Source organism: Syngnathus floridae, chromosome 11 (genome assembly GCF_059516105.1).
Source record: "Syngnathus floridae isolate MCC-2025c chromosome 11, RoL_Sflo_1.0, whole genome shotgun sequence".
Classification (NCBI taxonomy): Eukaryota; Metazoa; Chordata; class Actinopteri; order Syngnathiformes; family Syngnathidae; genus Syngnathus; species Syngnathus floridae.
The window spans coordinates 14,872,501-14,897,604 of record NC_142423.1 but is presented as its reverse complement, the minus strand read 5'-3'; the positions used below and the strand labels follow the sequence as shown (position 1 = coordinate 14,897,604).

The 25,104-nt window shown below is 43.6% G+C and overlaps 4 protein-coding genes across 14 annotated transcripts in view; 1 reads left to right on the top strand and 3 right to left on the bottom strand.

Moving 5' to 3' along the window:
• The window catches only part of slc12a5a (solute carrier family 12 member 5a), a 102,735-nt gene extending 96,178 nt beyond the window's left edge, over window positions 1–6,557 (top strand). For all 4 annotated transcript variants that reach the window (XM_088389356.1, XM_088389357.1, XM_088389358.1 and 1 more), the window contains one exon: window positions 44–6,557. In XM_088389356.1, coding sequence (XP_088245482.1) covers window positions 44–135 — 92 coding nt within the window. In that variant the 3' untranslated portion in view covers window positions 136–6,557. The remainder of the gene's footprint in view (window positions 1–43) is intronic.
• ncoa5 (nuclear receptor coactivator 5) lies at window positions 6,317–15,224 on the bottom strand. Of its 7 annotated transcripts, none has more exons than XM_088389364.1 (12): window positions 15,064–15,224; window positions 13,685–13,738; window positions 12,315–12,577; window positions 12,033–12,140; window positions 11,457–11,520; window positions 8,927–9,184; window positions 8,730–8,854; window positions 8,512–8,641; window positions 8,232–8,434; window positions 7,926–8,130; window positions 7,699–7,790; window positions 6,317–7,613 (listed from the first exon to the last, which is right to left on the bottom strand). In XM_088389364.1, the coding sequence occupies exons 3-12, from the start codon at window positions 12,481–12,483 to the stop codon at window positions 6,745–6,747; spliced, it is 2,223 nt and encodes a 740-aa protein (XP_088245490.1). In that variant the 5' UTR covers window positions 12,484–12,577; window positions 13,685–13,738; window positions 15,064–15,224; the 3' UTR covers window positions 6,317–6,744. The 7 variants fall into 7 exon arrangements, with proteins under 7 accessions (XP_088245490.1, XP_088245489.1, XP_088245491.1 ...); XM_088389363.1 differs by having other exon boundaries at window positions 8,512–8,644; window positions 8,730–8,851; XM_088389365.1 differs by having other exon boundaries at window positions 8,730–8,851.
• Window positions 15,225–15,424: 200 nt separating this feature from the next.
• On the bottom strand, window positions 15,425–21,606 carry rhoca (ras homolog family member Ca). The gene is made up of 5 exons (XM_088389373.1): window positions 21,474–21,606; window positions 19,400–19,557; window positions 18,418–18,538; window positions 18,062–18,192; window positions 15,425–17,875 (listed from the first exon to the last, which is right to left on the bottom strand). The coding sequence occupies exons 2-5, from the start codon at window positions 19,553–19,555 to the stop codon at window positions 17,702–17,704; spliced, it is 582 nt and encodes a 193-aa protein (XP_088245499.1). The 5' UTR covers window positions 19,556–19,557; window positions 21,474–21,606; the 3' UTR covers window positions 15,425–17,701.
• A 783-nt stretch (window positions 21,607–22,389) lies between these two features.
• The window catches only part of ppm1j (protein phosphatase, Mg2+/Mn2+ dependent, 1J), a 9,259-nt gene continuing 6,544 nt past the window's right edge, over window positions 22,390–25,104 (bottom strand). For both annotated transcript variants that reach the window (XM_088389369.1, XM_088389370.1), the window contains exons 5-11: window positions 24,981–25,093; window positions 24,609–24,693; window positions 24,359–24,477; window positions 24,208–24,271; window positions 23,935–24,042; window positions 23,550–23,701; window positions 22,390–23,385 (exon numbers count right to left, since the gene is read on the bottom strand). In XM_088389369.1, the coding sequence (XP_088245495.1) occupies window positions 23,238–23,385; window positions 23,550–23,701; window positions 23,935–24,042; window positions 24,208–24,271; window positions 24,359–24,477; window positions 24,609–24,693; window positions 24,981–25,093 (789 nt within the window). In that variant the 3' untranslated portion in view covers window positions 22,390–23,237. The remainder of the gene's footprint in view (window positions 23,386–23,549; window positions 23,702–23,934; window positions 24,043–24,207; window positions 24,272–24,358; window positions 24,478–24,608; window positions 24,694–24,980; window positions 25,094–25,104) is intronic.

The window sequence follows — 25,104 nt, the reverse complement described above, 5'->3', positions numbered from 1 at the left end:
AGCTATGATTCTATATTGGAGTTCCTTGACCTTTCGCAACCAGATATGGAGTTCCTTGAGGTCCTCACCGAAGGTCTCAACCGAGTCCTTCTGGTCCGCGGAGGCGGACGCGAGGTCATCACCATCTATTCCTGAAAAAGCAGCGCCACTGACACCCCCACCCCATGCCTCCCCTTCCCTCCAACCTGACCATTACCAATCCCCCCCCCCACCCACCACCCGCCAGTCCCGTTCCTGTTTCCCCGTCTCACCCAACTCACTCAATGCTGCTTCATCTTCATGTCGCACTCACTGTTAAATGGCGTATCATACCCAACAGGCAGCCCGACTCGGCGAGCAGAATCGCACCGGGTCCAGCTGTAGCTGTTGGTTCCGTCTCGGTTAGCGTCGGCCAAGCCGTGGCTGCGAATGCATGCAAACTTGGCTTTTCCGTTCCAATCGGTGTCGTTTGCAAAACGTGAGGGGAAAAAAAAGGCAAAGAAGATGCTTAAAAGGTCTCCCGTTGTCGGGACCTTAGACCGCCGCTAAGACTACCACCACCAGCCAAGAAAGGGGTCTTCACGTACAAACTGTGAAATCCACGCAGCGTCTTTTCTCAGTGGCCGTTTGCCCAACTGTATGTGCCAAAAACAAAAAGAGGGAAACAAATGGTTCATTTTTTCTGAAACAATGAAATATCAACTGCTTTGTTTTTTTAATTTGACACAAAAAAACAACAACTCTCACACAAGACCAAAGATACCAAATCCCCAAGGCCCGCTTGTGCACATTTGAGATGTTTCCCTTTTCCAACGCACCTAATGATCAGCTCCTCATCAATCTCCGCCGGAGCCTGATAACGATCCCGATCGTTTGAATCAAATGTGAAGCATCTAAAACATGCCCCTGAGGACGGACGGCAGTTCGATACTTGCTTAATAGAGTCTTGTTGTGTGCGCTTCAAAACAATGCAATCACACAAAGAGTGGTGGAAGCCAGTCTTCCATGTCAGAAATAATGCATGGAATCAATTGCAATATTTGTCCTGGATCTCATTTGGCTGGCTGATGGATATTGCTCACAGACAGGCTAAGAAAGAGTTGGGGTTTTTTTTGTGTCAGATTAAAACAATAAATAAAATAGTCACTTTCCTATGTTTTTAGTGCCAATTGAATGGTACGATGATTGAAAAGAAAAAAAAAAAACGAAGTCAGTTGAGCTTGTAGACAAAGCTGTGAATAACGGGTTAAAAGCAAGCTATCGTCACAACGAGGACGCAAATGACGGGACCGGGGGTAAATGATCACCAACAGCAACCCTTTGTGTGGATCCCTGTAAATAATGTACAAGCTCTGATGCTTCGTTGGGTATGAGTGTAGTATTTTTGTGATATATTCCAAGAAAAAAAGAACAAGGGGGATAAACAGTCCTTCGCTATGAGAGAGCGCTTGAAAACGGTGGTTTTAAATTTCTATTTATTTATGGGATGGCCCATGCGCACACTGCACCTGCACTGTTCATCGAAAAGTGTTATTTTTTCATCTAGAGAACAAAAAAAAAAAATAGCTATTTATGTTTGTAGACGGAGCTTATCGATAGAGTATGTCATCCACTCGACAACATATTTGTCGTTTCTTTGCCAAATTTCTATACAATAAATGTGCCATACAATTGACAGAGTCAAATTCTATATAATCGGAGAACAAAGTGCGCTGACCTTATTTGACGAGAAAAAAGGAAAAGAGGTCTACGTGAAGCGTGGGATTCTTGGAAAGTAGATCATTTCGTAGGAATTTCATGACGAGAGGATTTCGGCTTCTGTAGCAAGGAGACCCACTTTGTCCACCTGACAGACTTCTATGCAGTAGACTCACCAGTGACGTTTTTTATACCGAGAAATATACAGTACATATTTCATGAATACCCAGTACTGTGCGCAAGTCTTAAGCCACCTGAAGCTACCTTTGTTGTTTTGTCCTCCTTTTTCTATTCCAAGCTTGCAAGATTCCACAAAAAGAATGACTCCACATTTACGCGGAGTTAATGAAAAATGGCCTCTTCAGAGCCACAACAGATGCATTTACCTGCAGAACCCAGCCTAGGCAGAATATTGCTATGACGATCAAATTAGCGGCATCGGCAATTGAAATGAATTGGCCCGTTACATGCAGAATGAAGTTTTAAAATGCCAAACTGAGGGTTTTGTTCTTTCCTAAATCGGAACCTTTTTTACACTGAGATGCCGCAAAATGTCCAGCTTCAGACCACTTCCAGTGCTGCATTCCCACTTCCATTACGGCTCGAAAACGACTTCTCTGATGGTAGAATAATGACTTTGCTACCTCATTCTGTTCATATTCAGAAAAAATAGACAATGGCTTTATTCCTAAAAGTAGGCCTGTATTCCATGTGTCCTGTATAAGCCACTGTGACTGACATGATGCAGTTTCTAAATCAACACAGTAAAAACGGTGATTCAATTCAAATGTAGTATCCCTCAAATGTTGAAATTCCCCCCGCCCTCCCCAAATCACAATGATATGGCCCGTCTCTATGAGCCAGGAAGTAGTAGCTTTGACGAAAAAAAAAATAAAAAATCAGCTTGCTAAAACAATCAATCCGATGGTGGTTTAAGACTTAGCGACTGTATAAACGCTGGATTGTGTTATTAGGTTGAGAAGCGCATCTCGGAAGGAACGTGCAATAGCTCAAATATGGACTCGTGTTCATTTTTTTTCTTAAGGCATCTATTTTGTATAACATCTTCTGAAGAGTCATCTCGAGTCACTTTATTTGTTTTTGGGGTGGGGTCACTTGCACTTGTAGTAGAATTATAAAGAGATACTTTACATATTTATACATATATACAGACATATATATCTATATCTATATATCTATACAGTATATGAGTATTGAAAAAGAAATTAGTTTCTAGTTAGCTATTTAAAGCAAACAAAACAAACTTGCTTTCTTTTTGGTGTTGCTCGAATGTCTAGGACCGTTTGTGGTGAATGCTGCTAGTTCTGGTAGATTTTGGTCTTTGTACTGTACATAAAGACCACCAAAACCACATCAACACCACCAGTTGGTCGTTTGAAGAATGAACAACTAAAAAGGGTAGTAGAGATAGATCGATAGATAGATAGACAATACATATCAGCCGTGGCTGCGTAAGCAAAAGTATTTGAAAAACCCATGCAATAGAACATGCTCCTTCACTTATCAATAAATTAATTATTCGTTGTATCAATTCTTTGGAAATTGTCAAAGTGTGACTGTAATTTATGAATAATCCGGGCTAACAAGTCAAAAACAAAAAATTGTCTTTCTTTGGGTTTTTGGATGGTTTGAGAACATTTGCCTGCATCAACTGAGCCTTTGAAAAAGTATGAAAAGGAGACACGCAAAAGGTTTTGACGTAATCTATTTCCTAAAAAAAAAATCTCAATGTTTTATAAATGCCGTTTGCATGGTATCGTGTGGCGATATTTGTTTTCGTGGTTTTTATAGTGACAACACGCGCTAAAGACGATAATGGGGGAGGCTGCCAAACATCAATCTCAAAAGGTCTTTTGCAAAAAAAAAAAACCCCTCAAGATCTGTTGACTTTATCGTTATTTGTTCTATTTCTTGCTTCAATAGTGTTGTTTTTTGTTGCGAGACCTTTGGCAGTCACTTGTACATAATATGAATGAATCACTACAGACACTGTTAACTTACTAGTGTTGTCTTCTTGTACACTGTTTGATCACTGTGGACTCAAGTCTTAAGAGTTTTGTAAGATGATGTGCAATATTATTTATCTTTTTCTTTTGTTTTGACTGTGCAAGCTCCACACTGGCTTTATTTTTGTCCTCATCCTGACCATTGCTGACCAATGAAAAGCATGTACTAAATGGTGTGAGTCTTTTCTCCATCCCAAAAGATGGATTGATTATATTGGATAAAAATCTTAACTCATCATTTTGAGATATGGTGACATATCCAAATTTTGTGTAGTTTTTTTTTTTTGTTTTTAACTCTCTGACTCCAAATTTGAAGCTGTCTATCCAAATAAAAGTAGTCTTTGGCTTTTATATAAACATTCTAAAACAAACTTTGCTGAGGCAAGTGTTTCATGGTCATTTTGTTTTCATACTTCACCAAATTGCGTCTTTATATCAAAGCCTCATGTTGTTGTTGTTGATGTTTTTTAGATTAAAAGAATTGAGTAGAGGGCTTGCTTTTTATTTGGAAAATCACATGTCCCGTATCTCAATTTTTATGAGCTAAAACGCAAAGAAAAATGACCTGTTGCAATTTGTGGGAGACATGAAACCAATCTCTTTGTGATTGGACCTTGGAGTGTTACTGTCTGATGAGAAGAAGCATGCATCTCCAAATTTCTTTCAGTCAAAATCTCCGAATATTCTTTCATTCAAAGCGCAAGGAAACCTGTTTTTGTCACATTGTGAATAAAAATAATAAAATGTGTTTTAATTCATTTTGTTTCTGTCACGGATAGTGACAATTTGGAGATATCTTTGCTTTCTCTAGTTGGCCGTCCAAGTGTCCAGTGTCCAATGAAAAGCAACCAAACAAGAAACAGAAAATATGGTGATGAAAATGATTTGAATTGGACAGCCACGCCAACAGCAACAACAGCCATCTCGCTCGCATATCTCGCTCGCATCCTCCCCACAAAAAGCCAATAAGTACTACCTGCTCCTTTTGTCTACTCGGCACATTTATTTTGCGTTTTTTAACAACCTGGCATGCTCTGGCCACTTTTCTCTCTCTTCAAAGTCAACATTGGCTAAGTTACAAAGTTTGTAATGCTGGAAATGTTCATTCCTCATCCCACAAAGCCCTTCATCCTTCCTCCCCCAGCTTCTCTCTCTCTCTCTCTCTCTCCTCTTCCTCCCAAAGGCTGTGTATTTTAAATGTGACTGCAGTATCATGCTCCAAAAGTGATGAAAGAATCTCAAACTCGCGCTTCCAACGCTGGGAGCGACTCTGCTTGGACACCGCCCCTCACAACAGTCCGTTTCGGAACCCACACACACGCACTGACACGCACTCACAGACGCGGAGCACCCACCCCAAGCAACAAACTGTAGCATGAGACAAAAAGAGCTGCCGGTGATCATTTCTCAAGTCTCCATCCTTAGATGGATGTCAAGGGCTCTGACTAAACACACGAGTGAGCGGGTAGAGGAGCAAACGAACCACCAGAAAAACAGCACCCTCTGGTGGCCAACGACGTCACCCCAATCTCGTGACGGTAATGCATAAAATGCGGCTGCCAGCAGAGGCGCTCTCCAGTCAGCCAGTGTAAACATTATTGTGTGCATGCACGTGTGAACATGACAAGAATATATTTGTGCTCCCAAAAGTGTTTTTTTTTTCTTCTCCTCTTTCCGGTCGCACGACTCTGTGTTTCAGACCTCCCTTCCCTTCCCTCGCTATCTTTTAGCACTGGAAATATTTCCAAATGATGACTATTAGTATAGAAGAGTACAAGATTCTATTTTTCATGTATTATCTGGGAAAAAAAATACTACCAAAGTATATTTGTTAACTATATATTCACATTCATATATAAAAACATATTGTGCAAACATGTGCTCCAGTGAATTACATGCAAATATTTGGGGGGGAATTGTGCCAAAGAAAAGTCCAATTTATGACTTGAGAAATGATAGACGCATCGAGCAATTGACAATGGTGTAGAAATGTTCTTCAAATTTCAATTCAAAATGTGACACTCACATACTATATTCATTTGAATGCTTTTCAACAATACCCTGCCTCATTTATAAATTTGCAATATGGATTTCATTTCTTGAAAAGCTGTGAGCTACAATCAAAAGTGCTATAAAAAGTCAGCAATCATTTCTCGGATATAGTTTCAAAACCAGTGAACAGGCAATGGTAGAGCTATACACATCATCATCAGGTGTGTAACACTAAAAAGCAAGGCAATGCAGTTCAAGATATGCTACGTTAAGTATTTCCCACTTCTGTTGCATGGGTAAAAATGCAATCCGTTTTAGATACGATTTTCCTATCCGGAATACGGCGGCCCGTAACCTACACGCCACTAGTTATTTTTAATTCACTGGAGTCATGGGAAACACTTTGTACGATGCCGAAAAATTCCGTGTAGGTTGTTAAATACTGTACTGCAAATGGACAAGTCACAAGTTTTTCCATTGAGAATCGCTCATATTGTGGTAAAAGTGTATTTATTGTTCCTTTCGGTTTTGTGGGGTGGGATGTGTTTTGCACATGTGCTGGGGGTGCGGGGCTGGTGGAGAACGACAGGGTGGGCTATGTGTAAATAAACTAAATATAATTAGTGTGGAAGTGTTTATTTTCTGTGTTAGTGTCAGTGAAATATTCTAAGGATTGAAAAACGGGAAAAAAAAAGTCAACATGTATTCTCTATTGTGTTTCATTATACATTTCAAAAGAAAAAGAAAGTAGTTTTATCTTACATTTCAAATGCTTCTATCTCTGGCTTATGGCTATGATACCCGTTCTATTTTATAGATTTGTCAGCACAAAATGCAATAAACCAATACCATTTTATTACAGCAGTGTGGTGACTTTTTTTAATGGAATACATCAAACGTAAGAGAAGGAGCAGTCGATGGACTGAAACATTTGCATGCGGGGAGATGATATGGGATCATCCTAACACCAAGGGAACCTCAAACATGGGGTGCAGATATCAAAAACAACAACAGAAGTAAAATCGTTTACAAAACTATCGAGAACATCTCAGTAATGTCGGGGGTACATTTGTGTCATTTGGCCCATGTTGGCTGCTGGTCGAACTGGTGCTAGCTGCTGCTGCTGTTGTTGGTGGTGGTGCATTTGGGACTGGTGGTGCATTTGTTGTTGCTGCTGCTGCTGCTGCTGCTGGGGTTGCTGTTGAAGTGCCAGGCTGCCGGTGTTCACCAGGTGGTTGAGAGCCGGTCCACTCTGGATAAGAGTGTCCAGAGCTTTCTGGACACTCGGGTTATCAAAATTGATACCCCCGGTAGAGTTGGCGCCTCTCGGACCACCCGCTGAAGCACCGGCTGAGGGCGAGCGGCCCATCGAGGCGCCGTAGCCCTGAGAGGCTGCTCCGCCTTGGCGCCCCGAGCTGTAGTCTTGGGACTGGACAGAGGAAGAGCCTGAAGCGCTGCTCTTGAACAGACTGAGGATCTTGGCCTGGAGCTCTTCATTGGGGTTGGTCTGCGTGCTCAGAGGCGTTGACATTGGCTGAGATGCCATGTGGCTGGACTGGGGCGCCATGTGGCTGGACTGGGGCGCCATGTGACTGGACTGGGGCGCCATGTGACTTGGCTGAGGTGCCATGTGACTTGGCTGAAGCGCCATGTGACTTGGCTGAGGCGCCATGTGGCCGCCGGGCTGGGGCGCCAAGTGGCCCGACTGTGCCGCCATGGGGCTGGACTGAACCGCCATGTGGCTAGACTGCTGCGGTGCCATGAGACCAGAATGGGGCCCCACGAGGCCCATGTGGCTAGACTGCTGCGGTACTGGGCGGGCAGAAAGGGCGGGAGGCAACGCCGCCGCCGCTGCAGCCACCAAAGGCAACCCTGCAGCCGAGGGCTGCCCATCAGCGGTGACTGGAAGGACCGTAGCTGTCCAGAGAAACGGCTTAGCATGTTAGCGTGACTACATTCCCTGCTGCGCCGGCCAGCCAGCGTTAAGGATGACGAGTCGTACCTGCGTGAGGGTCTGCGGGATTTCTCATCAGCCGCGTCCGTTTGTCAGTGAGGTACGCGATCAGACCTTCCAGTTCCTCGGGCATTAAAAACCTATCGAGTGACAACAAGTTTCCCAACCGTTATTGACCCAAGGCACAGTCCAAAGCGTTTATTATGTAAGTAAATCATTTGCCAACCAGTATTGAAATGAAACTGCTAGCAGGGAGGTTAGCTTTCTTTTCTTACCTGTTCTCTGCAAGCAACGTGATGGAGGTCAGCACGGACACTGGGTGGCTTTCACGGTCAGGCTCACGGAGTAGCACATCGTCTGCCATTTTGGCGGCCTTGCGGGCAATCTCCTCGCGATCCTTCTCGCGGGTTTCCATCTTGTAGGTGTCGTAATTGTGGCCGATCAGCATCATGGCATCCTGCATCGGCATGTTCCGGTGCTCTGTGAAAGGTTAAAGCAGAAGTGCTTTTATTTCCCCCCCAGCGATATAACCCCTCCCTCATGACTGACATGGAAAATGCACAAGTATAAGGTGAGGTTACCTTGAGGCGTGCCAAACAGGATGTTGACGGTGCAGGATCGATGCACCTGATGCTGCTGGGTAATGATGATGGCAAAAGGAGTGCGAGCGCGGCCCACATCCTCCAGCGCCTGAGTCAGGGACACCTCGGTGTTGAGGAAGATTAGGTCCACCACCATGCCCAAGTCGTGAACTTTGCGCCCGACTGTCTCAGCATACTCCCGGCTGTTGGTTCAAACGCAAAAAAGGCACCACATTAAGTGAAATAAACTTTTTGAAATGAGAACACAGCGCAGCCTTACTTCTGTGCTTTGTTGACGACAATGACGGAGCAGTCGACGGGGCGTTCTGTTTCGTGGCGCCGTTGCAGTTCCTCATAGTACTGTCGATAGAGCTCATTACGCCGGCGCTCCTCCGGACGAACGCGGTCATCTACTGGTGACGACAAAAAAAAAAAAGAATGATCGTCTCTATGGCGTTGGAAAAACGTCTAGTGGCGCGAAAGATAAAGATGACCAACTATCAGCCTCGCGTCGCCCGTTCCATGGGTCTTTGTACTGGTCCCTGTAAAGGTCGTCCTTCCTTCTGCCGTAGTAGTCATCCGGGGCGTTTCCACCACGGTAGTAACGGTCGTATTCCTCTCTGCTGCATCAAAACAAACAAGAGGTCAATGGAAAATTTCTTCAAACTGTTTTAGCTGCAATGCATATCCTTTACTTGTGGGCGGGATCCCGCGGGCCACCTCTCAGGTCCTTGTCTCTGTTCTCCGAGCCGCGATAACGATACTCGTGGCTTCCCGTTCTTGGCTCTCTGCCGGAATCTCGAACAGGGTCCCTGGGGTCTCTCCCGTCACGTCCGTCACGGGAGTCTCGATCTCGGGATTCACGTGCATCTCGATCTCTGCTATCACGGGGAAACACCGGCGAGCGGGAACGGGGCCGGGGATCCTTACCGTCCCCGAAACCGCCATATGGCCTGCGTAAGAAGGTACAAATTGTGAGATGGTACATTCTCTAACTTCTAGTATGTAAACTTTAAAAGTACAGTATTAACTGACGCCAAGGAATAAATACAGTCAATCTGCATCAAATAAATTCAACCCAGGAGACTCCGATGTTTGTTTCCACGTGTACAAGAAAGTGGTCCTTGTTCCTAATCCTCTTAAATACAAACTTCAACCTTATGATTGCGCTTTATTTGTTTCCTGTAAAGTCTCGCCATTTTGTAAATAAGCAGCGACACGTTCAGAGAAAGAAAAGAGGAAAAATAAATAAATAAAACTTCACATCCGTGAGGAATAAATGAAATTATAATGCAAGCTGGCCTTGGAACATTATGATTGATACCCCATGAAATACTTTATCCAAGGTCCTAATGCTTGGAAGTAACCAGAGGAGTTGAGGTTCGAGTAAAATACGCAAAGTCTGCTTGTATGACTGAGATGAATCCAAGTGGATGAGGTGTGTGAGAACTTCCAGGACTGCTGTTGTACAAGTTCAAACCCAAACTACAAGCTTTGAGTTTTTGGTGCCAGATGATAGAGCAAGAAGCTGCTGCCTTTGCTTGGTTCAGTGCGCCAAGATGCAAACGTTGAGGCAGCGCAACACGGCCGAGCATCTGACAGAAAAACGCTGTGCTGGTGCAACCTCCCTACTCACCTCACCTGGGTCTATGTCATTTTCTATTTCTCAAGCTCAATGGGGTTACGAAAGGGAACCGATTTGAACACGAGACCGACCTCAAGATAACTATGACAACTCTCAAGTATCCTTCTAGGCGTGCACAAAGGCTGGGAAAGTCCATTACGACTCCATGGGATGGAAAAAGCTGAAGCTTGTAGTTTGGATTTAAAATGTTTAGCTGTTGTGATAGCATGCTCGTCCTGAAAATTCTGACAAGAATTGAATTACTTCTCACCGCATCTTCATTTGTCTTTATTTTACTTTGTGGCAAGTGTTGCGATCTATCAAATACATTCAATATTTGCTTCTCAAACAGTTTATTCAAAACTCTCCCAGTCGCTACCATCACACAGAAGCTTGAGCTTGTAAAGAAGACGGAATAAACCAACCAAACAAACACAAAACTTGATGATAGCGTTTGGTTCACAGGGCCGCCACATAACCCAGATTCCTTCACGAGCTCGAGGTCATAGAGGTCCACGGCCCTACCAGTAAGCAGTACGTGATATTTACGCCGGGAATTTGTATGACAAAACAACGAAAAATAATGGGCACGCGTGCCCTCTTGTTGCGCGTGACCCTATTTCTTTCGGTCGGAACCGCGAATGTCAGGACCGTCTTAACCGAGAAGCCACTGCTTGTGCTACGCAAATTGGTGATTGCGGCGCATGCAGAGATTTCTTTTGCGCCCACCCATTGTATGAAAGCTCTTTCGATGAACTGCATTACTTTAAGAGCATAGCCAAAGTCAGTTAAGAGACTAGCTCGTTACTGAAGGCAATAGAAATTTTATTCACAGGAACTGAAAAACTTGTCACACCTCGAAACCGAAATAAATTTGCACCGTCCCCCGAAAACTACTGATGTGAGGATTTTCTTGAGCCACTGAACGGCCTTTACAAAAGGTAGCAGAGCACCGCTGAAATTGACTGCAGTTTTCCACTCGAGGTATTATGCCCATCCGTCGTCACGTGATGATAATGGTTTGAAACGAGAGGTCAAATTCATTTTCAACGGTACTTTCTTTCATATATTTGAAGAGGTACACCTTTTGGCCTTGCTCGGCTTGACCTTTTCCAAAGGTGGTTGGGCGCTACATCCATTTGTTCAACCGTTCTCATCATTTTTCGGTTTTACGGGAATGGGGGGGAAAAAAAATTCTCAATCTTTTTGAACTCCTGAGCAGAATGCTGCCTGAAGGGGCTCTGGCCAAGTGTGACCGTATTTGTCGGAGCTGACATCATCATCATCAAGTAGTTGAGTCAATTTGATTTGAAAGTGTGCATTACTCCACTAATGTATGATGTAGCCCGACCATGCTTAAAAACTTCAGTACAAACAAAATGAGAGCCAAAAAAGATGTATGCAGACAAATGGTGACATTCCCTTCTCAGGTTTATTATGACTAAGATTCCTGTCAGTGAAATAATGGAAACAATTTCCAAAACACCTCCATAACCAACCCGAACTACTGAAGGTTTAAAAATCACGTTTTAGTTGCTGGGTTTTGAGCGGCTGCTTTGGAGGCGATGCTAGGTCTTCCCACAGAATTTGTGTTACTTTACCTGCGTGGAGGGCTCGGCTGGGAATGAGGTTTAGCGCACCGTCGCTCCACTGCCATATTTACATCTGAAAATAAATCAATCCAAACGTTGAACAAAAAACAATGGCATGGCAATCAGAGTACGCGCAGAACGAACGCAAAATTGGGCAGGTCAAAGAAATTCCCATGGTCCAAAATGAAAATGCGCGTTTCCTGACTGGACGACAGGTCGAAACGCAGCGCGCGGGAGATGAAACGAACGAGGCGGAAATTCTTTTCCGGCGACCAATTGCCGGCGTGGCGCATTTGGACAACGTATTAAAGGCATTCCCAAGTAAATGCAAAGACAATCGGGGGGAAATTAAACTAATTGTGTAAGTGTTTATTTACTTTGTATGCCAATCATTCAAAACAAGTTTCCAAGGAGAAAAGGCAAAAACATTGCAACCAACGATATGAGTTTAGCTGTATTTGCCAACAGAAGGTAATCAATCATCTATCTACCCTGGTAATTCACACGATTTGTTTGATGGGGTTGTCACACAGGTTAAGCATAAGAATAAGCAGTATAGTCAGACTTGATACAGTCAAGGCTTACCTATTTTATAACCTTTATAAATGCGACCCTTTTGGGCCAACTTTGCAGCTTCGGCTTCCTCTACACGCTCAAATTGTACAAATCCATATCCACGTAACAGGGAAACGCCTGAAAGAGGGATACTTTCAGTGGTACAAGAAAACATTGGAGTGGATACCTACCCATTTAGCCAAGCACGGTTGGAATCGTTACATGCTTAAGACAAATTGCAAATTAGACAAGGCATTGCAATGAGCTACAATCTGTGGATTTTGGGTTGCTCAGGATGACGTAGATACTGACCAAGTATCTTTCCATATGGACTGAAAAGATCTTCCAAATCCTTCTTATCCATGTCAGACGTTGGCAAATTCCCCACAAAAATCCTTCGCTCCATTTCCCGTGGATCTGTACTGCTACAGGTGCGTGAGAAGTGCACCGGCGAAGGACTCCGGCTTCTTCGACGAGACATGGGACTTGATCCCCAGGTTTAGCAGATTGGTTCTTCGTACGTTCGGAAATGCTCGGAAACGTTTACTTTTGAGCGGATACGAGCGTCCACGATCCTGAAACATGTCAATGGGGGTGACAGAAGAGATTAAAACTTCTCTGTGGGATGAAAAGTTGTAAATGGAGTCAAGAGGTTGTGCGTTGGAAATGGGGAAATTCAAATGACGCAGGAAATCGGCCGGCGGGCGGTTCGGAAATTCTTCAACGATTAGCGGCCGGGCGCGCGCCGGTAAAATGCACGACGGATAAATGTGGATCCAATCCATGGTTTGAAAATTTGATGCAAGAAACGATGGGGACAAAGAACGATTGGCATTTAGTCGTTTTTATTCGTGGCCACGTATGCTCACCATCAAGCTTGGGCGAGGATCCCCCACTGTCATGTGTATGGGGGCCGGTTTAACCTGATCTACGTATTGAGAATTTTATTATTATTATTATTATTATCAAGCGATTGAGTACAGGGAATCCTCGGTTTATGACTGAGATCTATGGCAGGTATGTAACTAATGAACGCAAGTTGGAACACTGAAAAGTCCATCACTAACCTATACTCGCAAAGTTGTCAAGTCACACAATAAATGTTTGCGTTCAAGACACATCGCGGGCATAAAAGTAAAACAAAGAAAAAATAAAAAACAATACGCAGTAATTTAGCGTGTGCCTTGATGTATTTAAGTAGAGCCAACGCGCAAAGTCGTTCACTACACGCCATTCCAAGACCGAGAACCCCCTGTACCACGAGAGAAGGTTTGTCTTGGAAAATACACACCCCAATGTGGAAAAAAAACATGGCACACTGTGTGTCACATTTTGTCCCATGTGAAAATGTACAAACTCTCCAGTCCACTAGATATTTGAGTGACGCAAAAATCACGATCAGAGACAGCAAAATCCGCACGGGTCCTCCTTGGCAGCCCCTCCTCGCAAATGGTGATTCAAATTCAAATGTCTTGATGGAAAAATTAGTTTGGAGACATGAAATGGTTTGGGCAAATGCTGAAACGAAAAGGCACCATTATGCGTCTTGCCATCGGGCAAAGGTCTGCTTTTGAAAGATTTTGACGGCACAACGCAAAATTGTTTCATCCAAAGAAAAATGTAGGGATTCCCAAAACAGGCAAACATTTACAATGCTGCTCAGCAAACAACTTTGCAAATACCTTGGTGGGGATCCAGAAGGCGAGGATGGCACTTCCAATCAATTTGACAAGCGTCTGAAAGAGAATAGAAAAAGTCTTGTAAGAAGACGTTGATTAGGAACCCTAAAGTGTGTATGTCTGAAACATTTGGAGCATGACAGCAGATTTTGAATGCAGCCGAGTAACCGAACGAAGGAAAAGCTGTTTGAAACAACAAAGAGGTAGGTGCATTGTATGCATACGTCAAACACAAGAGTGGGGCTTAACTTGGTTCAAATAAATGACCAGATGCCTCTGTGCAACACTCACGATTAGATTATAAGATTACATTGAGCACCCCTGGATGGATACAGGATGTAAAAGTTCTCGGACGTGCTAGCTTGGACGTTAGCTAGCTCCAACCATCAGCATTGCATGCAAGTCACAATCAGGTAAAACAATAACGTCTCCGATGACAGTAAAGAGCCTGTTGACAAATAATTAAGGTTAATATAACTGGGTCTTCTGCAAATAAGCATCTGCAGCGCCGCTTGAGCCAGGAACATGGATGTCATCATACGTTGCATATGACACAGTAAGTTTGCAGGCAAATCGCTCGGCCCGACGGCCCACACATGATACAGTATTGTAAAACTTTTATTTTGCCTTTTAACCTTTTTATGGGGCGGGACTAGATAAGCACAATTGCTTCAACCCGCTTCATGTCATGTCAATCAAAATGTGAAATGAACTTGTGATAAGTGTGTCGTACTTGCCGAAATATACCAAAGTAAATAAAAAACTGTTTATAAAAGTGGGTTGATTGACCAGTTTCAGACAGTTTTATATTTCGCCACCCTCTATATGCACTCGGCGGCGTCGTTGCGACAACAACCCAGGATTACGTGATCGAACGATGCGCGGCGGCGTATGAGAACCAGCGTTTATCACCAACAGAAGCTCACTTAATAATGAAATAATAGTTTTTCAGGCTCGAGTCATCAGATATTGGTTCAAAATTCAAATCAACCGGAAATTGACTGAAAATACTCTCCAGCCAGCCCGCGCGCTGCGCATGCCTATTCGACTGTGGAAAAAGACAATATGGAGTCCACCGCCAAATAACGCGCGAGCCTCGCTCGCTAAATGGCGAAGTTCGAGGGGCTGGAGTAGTGCTAACCCCCGAATAGCACCACCAACAAAACCGATGTCCGTAATAACGGGCACATTCAGTCGCTTACTTAATCGTACCTCACGGCCTCTTTGATACGTACCTCAGGTTACGCGGTTTTACCTACATAAATAACTGCTAGCTAGTAGCGGATAGCTTAGCTAACAAGTCAAAGAAATGGTATGGACGTTTTGCTTTAAAGTAGAGCGAAGCCACGTTTGCTTCGGGACATAAAGACATAAGGAAGTACCTTCAAAAGAGGATTTAATCGGGTTTTATCCCGTCAAGCCCACGTCTCCGTTGTCTTCATACAAAGTCAACCCCCCACTCCTACTTCTTCTTTTAGGACAGATGGCTGCTTAACTGCATCTCCGCTACGCTACTTTGCTCGCTGCCGCCGCCCCCAGGTCGGAGGTATAATTTCAACTCCCAATAGACGTCACCAAATGCCGGATTCCTTCTTCGTGCCTCTATTTTACTCCCTAGCCATGTGGGTCATTGCGTGGTTGCCACCTAGCGTTAAAACACTGGTATTGATGAAGCACTTTTGTATTCAATTAAATTCTTAGCACTTCACTGTATTTTTTTGAAAGGGAGCTGTAGGCTACAACAACATTTTCAATAAATTTATTACGTCTACAAAATATGCATTTTATTAAAAAGAAAAAAGGAACATAGAATGTTTGCCTTTACTGCCATGCAGTTTTTAGGACACATGATATTCGTTAAATTTATCTGTCATTGTGAATACAAAAAAAATTAACTCAATTCTTGGTTGGGAAAAAAAAAAAAACTCATTTGAGTGATCCCCATCTCACAAAATGGCCAGCGACACAGGCACACTCCAACTATGACCAACCAAGAAACTCTTCAGCATAGCATAGCATAGCAGTTTGGTCTTGTCACAAAAATGGTTTATTAACAAAGTCCACTTGGGATGAAACATTTGTTAACAAAGCTGTGTGCGCCAGTGAATTAGTGTCTAAATTTGCATTCTGACTTTTCAAATAATCTCAGAGGGTGGTATGAGGGGTGGTAATGATGTGACACTGAGCAGTGACAAGATTCATGTGCATTGATAAGAACCGTCTTGTCATGTCAGTGTGCTTGTTGTGCATGATTGCGCAGCAGCTGCAACAAACAATTCATCTTTTTTGCACGTCCATAAGCAACAAACTTGAACAGAACAAGCGGCTTCCATGCAAACACCTGTTAATGTGCATGATGTGCAGAGGCATGTGGGAGGAATCAGTTTGACTCCAATGCTTTCTATTTCTAGTAGCTGCCACTTCCGCCAGCAAGTTAATTATTGAGGGATGTTTTTCTTAATGATTGACAGTAGTGATGTACTTTTGTCACCAGTAGTCATGCGGATGGATGGATGGCTGGCTGTTGAGCAATGTTTAGCACAACTCGCATTTTGGTAGCAATAACTTCCTTGACAACTACTAAAAAGTGAAAATTGTACTTTGCAATGAATTCGATTTGACCTTCTTTAAAGTTTGGAATGGCCATGCCCAACTCTTCCGTGTTTTGGTCCTTTTTTGCTTAACTTTTGTTTCAGCTAAAGACAAGCTGTGACTAACTGTCATGAAGTGAAGCAGTCATCTTTATTTCGGATCATCTTCGCATACAGGGAGTGGGAGATGATTCAATTATGTAGGCGCTTTGTCATTCTATCATGTCTTTGCCATCGCACCCAAAGTTGATCAAAACTCTTGTTTTAGCCCTCATCTCTGCACATCTATTGGGATTGGAAAATTCACAGGAGTGGATATCGCAACCTCCAACATGACGTACAAATAAATACTGATCACTTGAACGAAAACTGTGTGTAGTGCATTTTAGGTTCATCCTGAAATCGCTGATTTCCCCGTTTATGAGTAGTGTAAGCTACAAATGAAATGTTTGCATTTGAGCAGCAAGAAGGGGAAAAACAAAAACCACACAAGCTCAACTGGTCTAACAGGTCTGCTAGAGAATGCAAATGGCGCACCGGAACAGACAAGGCACCGGAGGGTGGAGGGGTTGGGGGACAAACTCCTTACTGTCACTTAACACCCATAAAATACGCAAAAAAATGACAAGCATCGGAAGCTCACGTGAGAAAACGACACTAACAAGACACGAGTTCCAGGCTAACCAGTTAAGCGCAGATTCCAGCCACGGGTGGGGATGCCAGTAAGCGCAATTCCTCACCCCTGCTTCTGACAGTCATACATAGACGCTCGTGTTGCTTTCACCACTTTCCGCTGTGCCAACGCCATCACTCATCGAGCAACGTGGCGAGCATTCCTGCGTTTGTCGCATTACGGTAGCGCAGAGACAATTTTACGGGTGACTCGCGCAAAGCAAGAACAGGAACCGCAAGAAGTTGTCGCTCTCAGCAGCTGCGTACTTTGTCATGACGAGACAATGAGAAGGAACCAAAAGGTGTAGAAAACGTACAAAAAGGCACTAGCCGTTAACGCAGGCGTGGATTTACCGGTGGGAACGCTGTGGATGGGAACTTCCTCAGAAAGACGGCTTATTTGCGAGGAAGGACGCTAACCACCCTTGCTTGACAATATGGCGGTATTCTATCATGCTCACTGCCAGGTTGAGAAAAAAAAATTTTAAAAAAATCTATATATGAAAGAAAACATGCTTTTTGTTTTGAAAGACAAAGTAAAGCAATAAGGTTTTTTTCCAAACATCAATTTCTATTATAGACAAAGTTCACCGTTAGTTTTGCGTATAATTTGACGGCCTGACTCCCACTACGAAGCGCAGGATACAGTACAAAGATGCCATTGGGGGGGCGAGGGGGGGTCGTCAGGCCTTTTCGTGTTTTTCCTCTCTCGCTCATCCTGTTTCTCCAATTTCACAATGGCGTCTTAACAGATGGCTCACAACAGCGCGCAGCCGCTTCTCTTCTTGCGCTTGCGAACTTGCAACGCCGCCCTGGTGGCCATCTCAAACACATCCCTCACACCGTCCTTTGTCTTGGCAGAGCACTCCAGGTAGCCAAAGGCGTTGATCCTGTTGGCCATATCGCGGCCTTCCTCAGTCTTGACCGGCTCCTACACGGTAGACAGGAAGATGTCGGTTTATAACGCTTCGGATGTTTCCAGCTTACAAACTGCACACAGTCAACTCGTTTCAATCAAGTGTTAGGTATAAATAGGTGTATGTGTCAACAAGCTGATTTTGAAAATGTGCCTGCAGACGTCTCACAGCGACATCCCAGCAGGCCTTTGGCGGTGTACCTGCTTCATCTTGGCCAGCTCTCTCCGCGTGTGCTCGTCGTTCCTCAGGTCCTTCTTGTTCCCCACGAGGATGATGGGAACATTGGGACAGAAGTGTTTCACCTCAGGCGTCCACTTCTCCGGAATGTTTTCTGTCCCAAGTGAGAGAGAGGATAAGGAAAGAAATACTCAAAGGGGATGACTATAAAAAGGACGACAGACAGGCAGGCAGGCAGTGCAGCGTAGCGTCACTTGATAAATTGTTCTGCAAGCAAGCATGTTTGGAGCTGCATTCTTCCCACATACTTTCAGGCTGCTTCAAATAATCACAGGCAGTCAGAAATTTTCTGTGAATCATGGGGAACTACCAAACATACCTAAACTATCAGGGCTATCGATGGAAAAGCACATTAGGATGACGTCAGTGTCTGGGTAGGAGAGAGGCCTCAACCTGTCGTAGTCCTCTTGGCCCGCTGTATCCCACAACGCTAATTCCACCTGCAGGAAAAGCAGCGACAAACATCACGAGATGCTTCAAATGATTCACGGGAAAAGCAATGGATGATTAGAGCGTCACAATACACAATGGTCATTGCTGTGGTCAAACTGTAGAAGTGAGGCATTTTGGGATGTGGCGGAAGTTGCTTCTGCAATCATCACTCAAACCTAATCATTGTGGTGTCACTGCTGTGGAAATTTACACAAGGACCGGCTTCATCCCCGCAAGCTGCCGATTAATTCAATTAGGGAAAGTGGGAGATTAGCAGGCATCACCTTCTGCGCTTGCACACGAGAGCCACCTCTCGCTCGGCTGCGGTCATTTGCTCATCTGACAAACAAAAGAGCTTCACTTCAAACTCAAAAGGTAAAAGTGATGCCTTCAGGAGAGCGCAGGCATCAGTCCCAAAATAGAGGTCTGCAGAGGCGGACGGTGGGAGGTGGCAGCACCATGCATGAGCAAGTGTAGCGGCCATGCTCCCACGGGCTTTTGGGAGAGAGAAAAACCGAAGCAGGGCCCATCTGCATGAGGGTTGGAGATTTCAGGCAAAGGAATTGGATCTGGTTGTATAACAGAGAGGGAGAGGCCTCAAAATGTCACCGTGATTCCCAACTAGACTCAAGTCCAGCGTGGATCCCATTTCTTTTTATCCTAGGTCTAAAATGACAGGAAATGGGAGACTTTTATCACACGGGGAGGAAGAAAGTCCTGAGGGATGGAGTGGGGATTTGAGAGGACGACGTCTTCGTTCCCTGTCTGAACAGGAAGCCGGCCGGGAGCTTGAGTCATTTCCTGTTATGCTGCTAAGTGGTGATCCTGTGTGCAAGTAACAAATCCCTCTCATGAAAGTCACTACAAACCTGTTTGCCATCCACTTCGATATCAGCGATATAGTTCTCAAACACCGTCGGCACGTAGACTTCAGGAAACTGGTCTTTACTGAAAACGATCAGGAGGCAAGTTTTTCCGCAAGCGCCATCGCCGACGATCACCAGCTTTTTCCGAATGGCCGCCATATCTGCAGAGGAAAAAAAGGGCGGGGGTGGGATTGTCCAAACATGATTGTTTAAGTTGGTTGTCAAGGTCTTGAATTAAGTGTCAGATTGATTTTTTTTTCATGTGATAAAGCTTGAAAAGCATCAGAAGGCGTGAAGGCCACCAAAAAACCCGATACAATCTTACAATAGCCCAAAAACATTTGTCATTGGTAACATCAATGAAAAAGTGATAATTAGCACATCCTTCTTCATTTACAGTTGTGACAAGATCAGTTTACTAAATAAATGAACTAATCACTTCAAGTTAAAGGCAACGTTTGGTTGAATCGGTTTGTATAAAATCTGGCCGGTTTGGCAACGCACAGATGGAACTAAAACAAACGCTGCCTAAAAAAGAAAGAAAGAAAAAAAAAACCTTTCTAATGTTCTAGCTGACAGGAAATTGAGTGTTTTTCTATGTTTTAAACTGAGCTCACTGAAGGCAAAATAGAACACTGTAAACAGCTTTAACAAAACTAACTTTTCCGGCCCAACTGATAATCCACATTGCGAATACTTTGTGTCTAATGAACTACTGGCATACTAGACAATAAACTTGTTCATGGGCTGTAGTGACACGTGACTTGGCAATGGAAACAATCACAATGCGAGAGTTGTAAACCGCACGAAAGAATGCCGAGGTTTAGCAGGAATCCACCGAGACACACCGAAGCAATGGCGCAACTCAAGTGGCAGGTTAATGAACACGCTGCCTTTCTTTCTCTAAGGAGGCTTCCTGAGGCTTAGGGGCCGATGGTGATTATGCAACACCTTCAACCACATTATCGGAAAGCAGAACGTGACCCGGTGCTGCTGAGAGAAGATGAATATGCCAAAAACGCCAGAAAAGACGTAGAGCGTACCAGTATAGTCTGCCCGTTAAGTGGGCCAAACCAATTTAGAAAGTGTCAGAGGCAGCGCCGCTACATTCAAGCGACACACGATAAACGTCTTAGCGGTCTAAATCTGATGGGAAACACAGATCACCTGCAGGATCAGACATGCTCCTCAAGTAAACTTGTCAGAGAGTTTACAACCGGCCGGGACTATGAAGGTGCAGAACTGAGCTTTCGCTTGGGAATTGCCAAAAACATATTACGTAAAGAGAATAGTTGGTACACGGCGTCATGTTATTAACTGTGCAAGTATTTTAAGATTGTAACTTTAACAACAGTCATTATGTGCAGTAGGTATTGTTTTGACTCCAAGCATTGTGCATTTCTGAAGGTTTTGTCAATCTAAGTAAACTTTGAAAACTAGCTGAGGTCCAAGTGAAATGGGAAAATGTTCTGACATAATCCTGTGATCCACTCATTCCCATGGGAATGTGGACGATACCATGAGGACATTCCAGGGGATAAACGTTTCCTTCTGGAAGAAAAGGATTTGATAGGACCTTTGAAGTTGTACACAATCTACAACGTTACAAAAAAGATATGGAATCATGAAATGGAAGTTTTGTTGGCTTTGGGAATGCTAGAAAGCCTACTACAATAATTAAAAAAAAAAAAAAGTTAAGACTTAACTAATGAGGAACTGGAGCAGTTTCCAGGAATAGACGCGGCGGCGGCGGCTCATAAGATTTACCTCCTCCTTTATACAGATCGCTGCGGTGAACGGTGTACACCGAGACGGTGGTGTGTATCTCTTCACACTTTAGCACTATCAACTTTATGGGAAGAAAAACTAAGCAAAATAAAAATTAAAGTCAAAAACTGGTTAGAACTGGGAGCACGGAGGAGGTTAGGTGAGTTTATCCAAAAGGGGGAAAGGGCGAATGTTTGGAGCGGGAGCCACCACCCTAAATGAGTCACAACTACTGTGTCAGTCACGCGAAATTAATAATATTAAGAAAAGTAATGCCCGCACCTTCCAAGAAAAAAGAAATTGTAATTACCTTCTCTTCAGCCACTTGAGTCCTCTTCCAAGCTATTCAGACCCCGTTTACGCCTCCTTAACAGTGACTTCTTCCTCGCCTTCTTCCACACTGCAGTGCTCGCCGAAAGCTACACAGCAGGCCAACAAGTCCCGCCCACTTAATTGCTGATATAAGCTGATTCCGCCTATGTTTCCGAAATAAAATATCAAACGTACATAGAAATATTGACCTTTTCGTATTTAAGTAAACTAAAAGTCAACTAAATGAATGTTTTATTTCTGCAAATAACATTCCACGACGACATTTTTGGATATATTACCAGAAGTAAATGGGTAAATTGACAAAAGGTAAATTATTTTGAAGGTGAATTATCTTAGTTTCCGGGAAATGCAGTGCATTGGTGATTTAAACTGCTGCTGCATGGAGTCATTCGCATGCCTCCCCTCACTGGTGGAAAATGACATCATCTGCAAAGTAGAACAGGACTACCGGTGGTGCAACAGGAGGCGCTGGGCTCAAGTTGGAATCTTCACCATGGCCCACCTACTATGATCCATTGTCAGCAATGGCACACTGAATGATACGTTTAATTTAATCAAACCGTTGTTGTTCACAATGACGCGTTTTGGGCATGCTTTAAATTCTATCATAGAAATCATTCTTAACTAGAGCAGCACAAATTTTCAACATCTCACAGTACTCCACCACCTCCACCTCCAAAAATGTCACCAGAATAAATGATCATGCAAACATTTCAGTCACACTTCCAGATTTTTCTTTCTCCTGTGGCGAAAGAGGGGCTTGATCAATACACGTGGGGCTGAAAAATAGGTTGAAATCTTGATCATCTGGAGAATATTATGCTAACATAAAGCAACCTGAGTAACAAATGTGTCAAGATGAAATGAAATAAATATGAGTCCGAAGAGACAAATGGGAAAATTGTGATTTATTTCTAAAGAGGAAATGACATCATTCACATTTTAGTCGGTCTTCTATACCACACACCACCTTCCTAAACAAGCACTTATGGATAAGAAAGGTAAAAAATAAAACATTTTACGTACTCTTTAGAAATATATGGAGAATCTAAATAACCATCATAATGAGAAAAAAAAGATATAAAGAGAGGTATATGGTACATTTAAGGTCATAATCCTCACACGGTGTGATAATACAAACGCTTTAGTCCTCTTTTAATAAGGCATATGCGTGAATTTTATCACAGCTTACTATACCGAGACATTGTTTACCTAAAAGAACAAAAAAACAATGATTCTGATCCTTCATGCTTAACATGAACAGTGTCATATGTGCAAACATTCTTCAAGTGCTGCCCTACCTTCACCACCAACAAAGGAGAATACAGACTGACAATGATTATGTGGTGCAGGTTCAATGACTTCAAGCCCATGCTTCTTCTTTTTTCATGTTTTCATTCCATCCTGGTGCCACCAAGGCATCTCTTTGGTTTCCTCACAATCTTGACGCTACAAAGAGGCTCGTGTATACAAACAGGGAATCACTTCTCATCTGTGAGTGGTGTGAAGATAGATAGACGCACAGTCCATGCTGAGGTTTTAAATTAGCTGCCCAGCCTTGAACGCTATGAGAAAGTAGATGCAAGGGTTAGGGTTCAATCTCACCGGCAACACCACTGGAAAATTTCCTCAGGAGTTGTAGGGTCCAAAATATCTAGGAGTCCATCAAAGTGCTGCTCAACTCGAGTCTTCTTCTGTGGAGGGGGTGGGTGGGGTCGCGATTCATTTTTTTTGTGATGCCTCATGTCTCTGCTTCGTATCCCGCCAGTGGGACAACAAACACGGTGATGTCGTCGCCCGAGCCCAGCCTGTCGTTGGGAAGCCGCCAGCCGCGCTCCTTCAGAACTCCTCTGGAGCGCATCAGCAGGTCCTGTGCCGCCAGTGTGTACCTGCAGAAAACATGGGAAAGAAGAGTCACATATCAGGAGTTTCGAGAGAACGCATGAGGAGAATGAGCACGGTGTTGGTTTAATCCAAACTAAATCTATATAATTCGTAGATTTGAGCTCTTGGTTGAGACCAAAGGCAATTTTGAAAGGCGCGCAAGGTATACCTCATGGGGTCAGAAGGATCGCATGACGCCAGGTAGGCCGAGACGGCATCTGCCACCTCCCTGTCCGTGGTTACGTCCCACAGTCCATCCGTGCCCATGACAAGGACGTCGTCTGGGCCGTGTTTGTTGTCATCAAAGTTGTAGACCTGCACCTGTGTGCGCGCACCGGAATTAATTCACACGTATTTATGATATACATTAACATTACAAATGGGTATGACAATGATCAATGAAGACGATATGAACCTTCACAGTATTACCATCACAAAGCAAGATAATGACCATAACAAGAAAATATATTCATATTCGAGGTATAAATCTTGCGCTTTTTAAAAAAATATATATATATATTTTTTTTACAGTATGTTTGAGGGTGTGTACTCACCTCAGGGATGCATGAGAGGAACGGCTTGATATAAATGTTGGAGCTATACACCTTCAGGTCGTGATCCCCCAACCCGCGAGTCACTCCGATAGTTGCCATGACCCGTGCCTGTTCAAAACACACACACAAATGCAAATGCAGCATTTTATGCGCAGATTTTGCCGAGCAGTTGTTCCGTGCTGCAGTGTTAAGAGTTTTCAACCAAAAAGTTTTGCTTCAAAACGCCTGCAAAGCATCAAAGACCTGAAAGTGCTTTGAATCTAATTGACTTACCTTTTTACCTTCTCCATATATGAGCGGAAATTTCAGATCATCTTCAACGATTGTCTTGTATGCCCTGCAACAAAACAGCCCAAGCGACAATTGTCAATCAATCAATTCCACTGTATTTCACTGCAGCTTCAGCTTTTCGAAAGTGGCTTACCAGCCACTCATGGTGTGGTCTCTGTATAGCATCTTCTTGCCCAGCTCGCAGTGCTGGATCCTGCGTGGGAACTCAATGTGAGTGAACTCGTTGCCCAGGAGCTCAGGCCTCAGGAAACCCTGCAAACAGACCAACAACACTCAAATTGTCTCGAGGCATTGAAAAATAAGTACGTAATAGCTCGCCTACTTGAACAAGTACAAAGTGAATGGATGCTTTCTACATACAAAGCCAAACGCAAGTGCCATACCAAATACTGTAGCCGTTGTCTCTCGGACTCTGGTGTAAACTCGTTGGTCATGGGAACAATTTCCTTATTCCGGATTATTATAGCCCTGCAGAACATCCAAACAAGTTTTACATAAAATGTTCATTTTTTTCAAATTTTAGACGCTCGGCTTTTTCAACCCACTGAATTGGAATAAAAATAGATATTTATACAAGTACTATACATTCGAAATAAGTAGATATGGGTTGTAAAAAAATATGAAGGTGGCAATGACAAAATTTTCCCTTTTAACCACTCAATATTACATAAGTGTACTTTCTCATTCAAGCAATCAATAAAGAGGAAATAGCTCGCTGCCCTGAAGATTTGACTAAAGGGCTTTCTCTCTCTCACCTGCTATCTCCAGCATTGGCCACATAGAGTTTGCCCATTAGATGTATGGCAGCTAAGGCACAACAGCCACCAGAAATAGCGTACGACGCTTTCTCCTTTTCGATCAGGTCATCCTGAAAGAAAG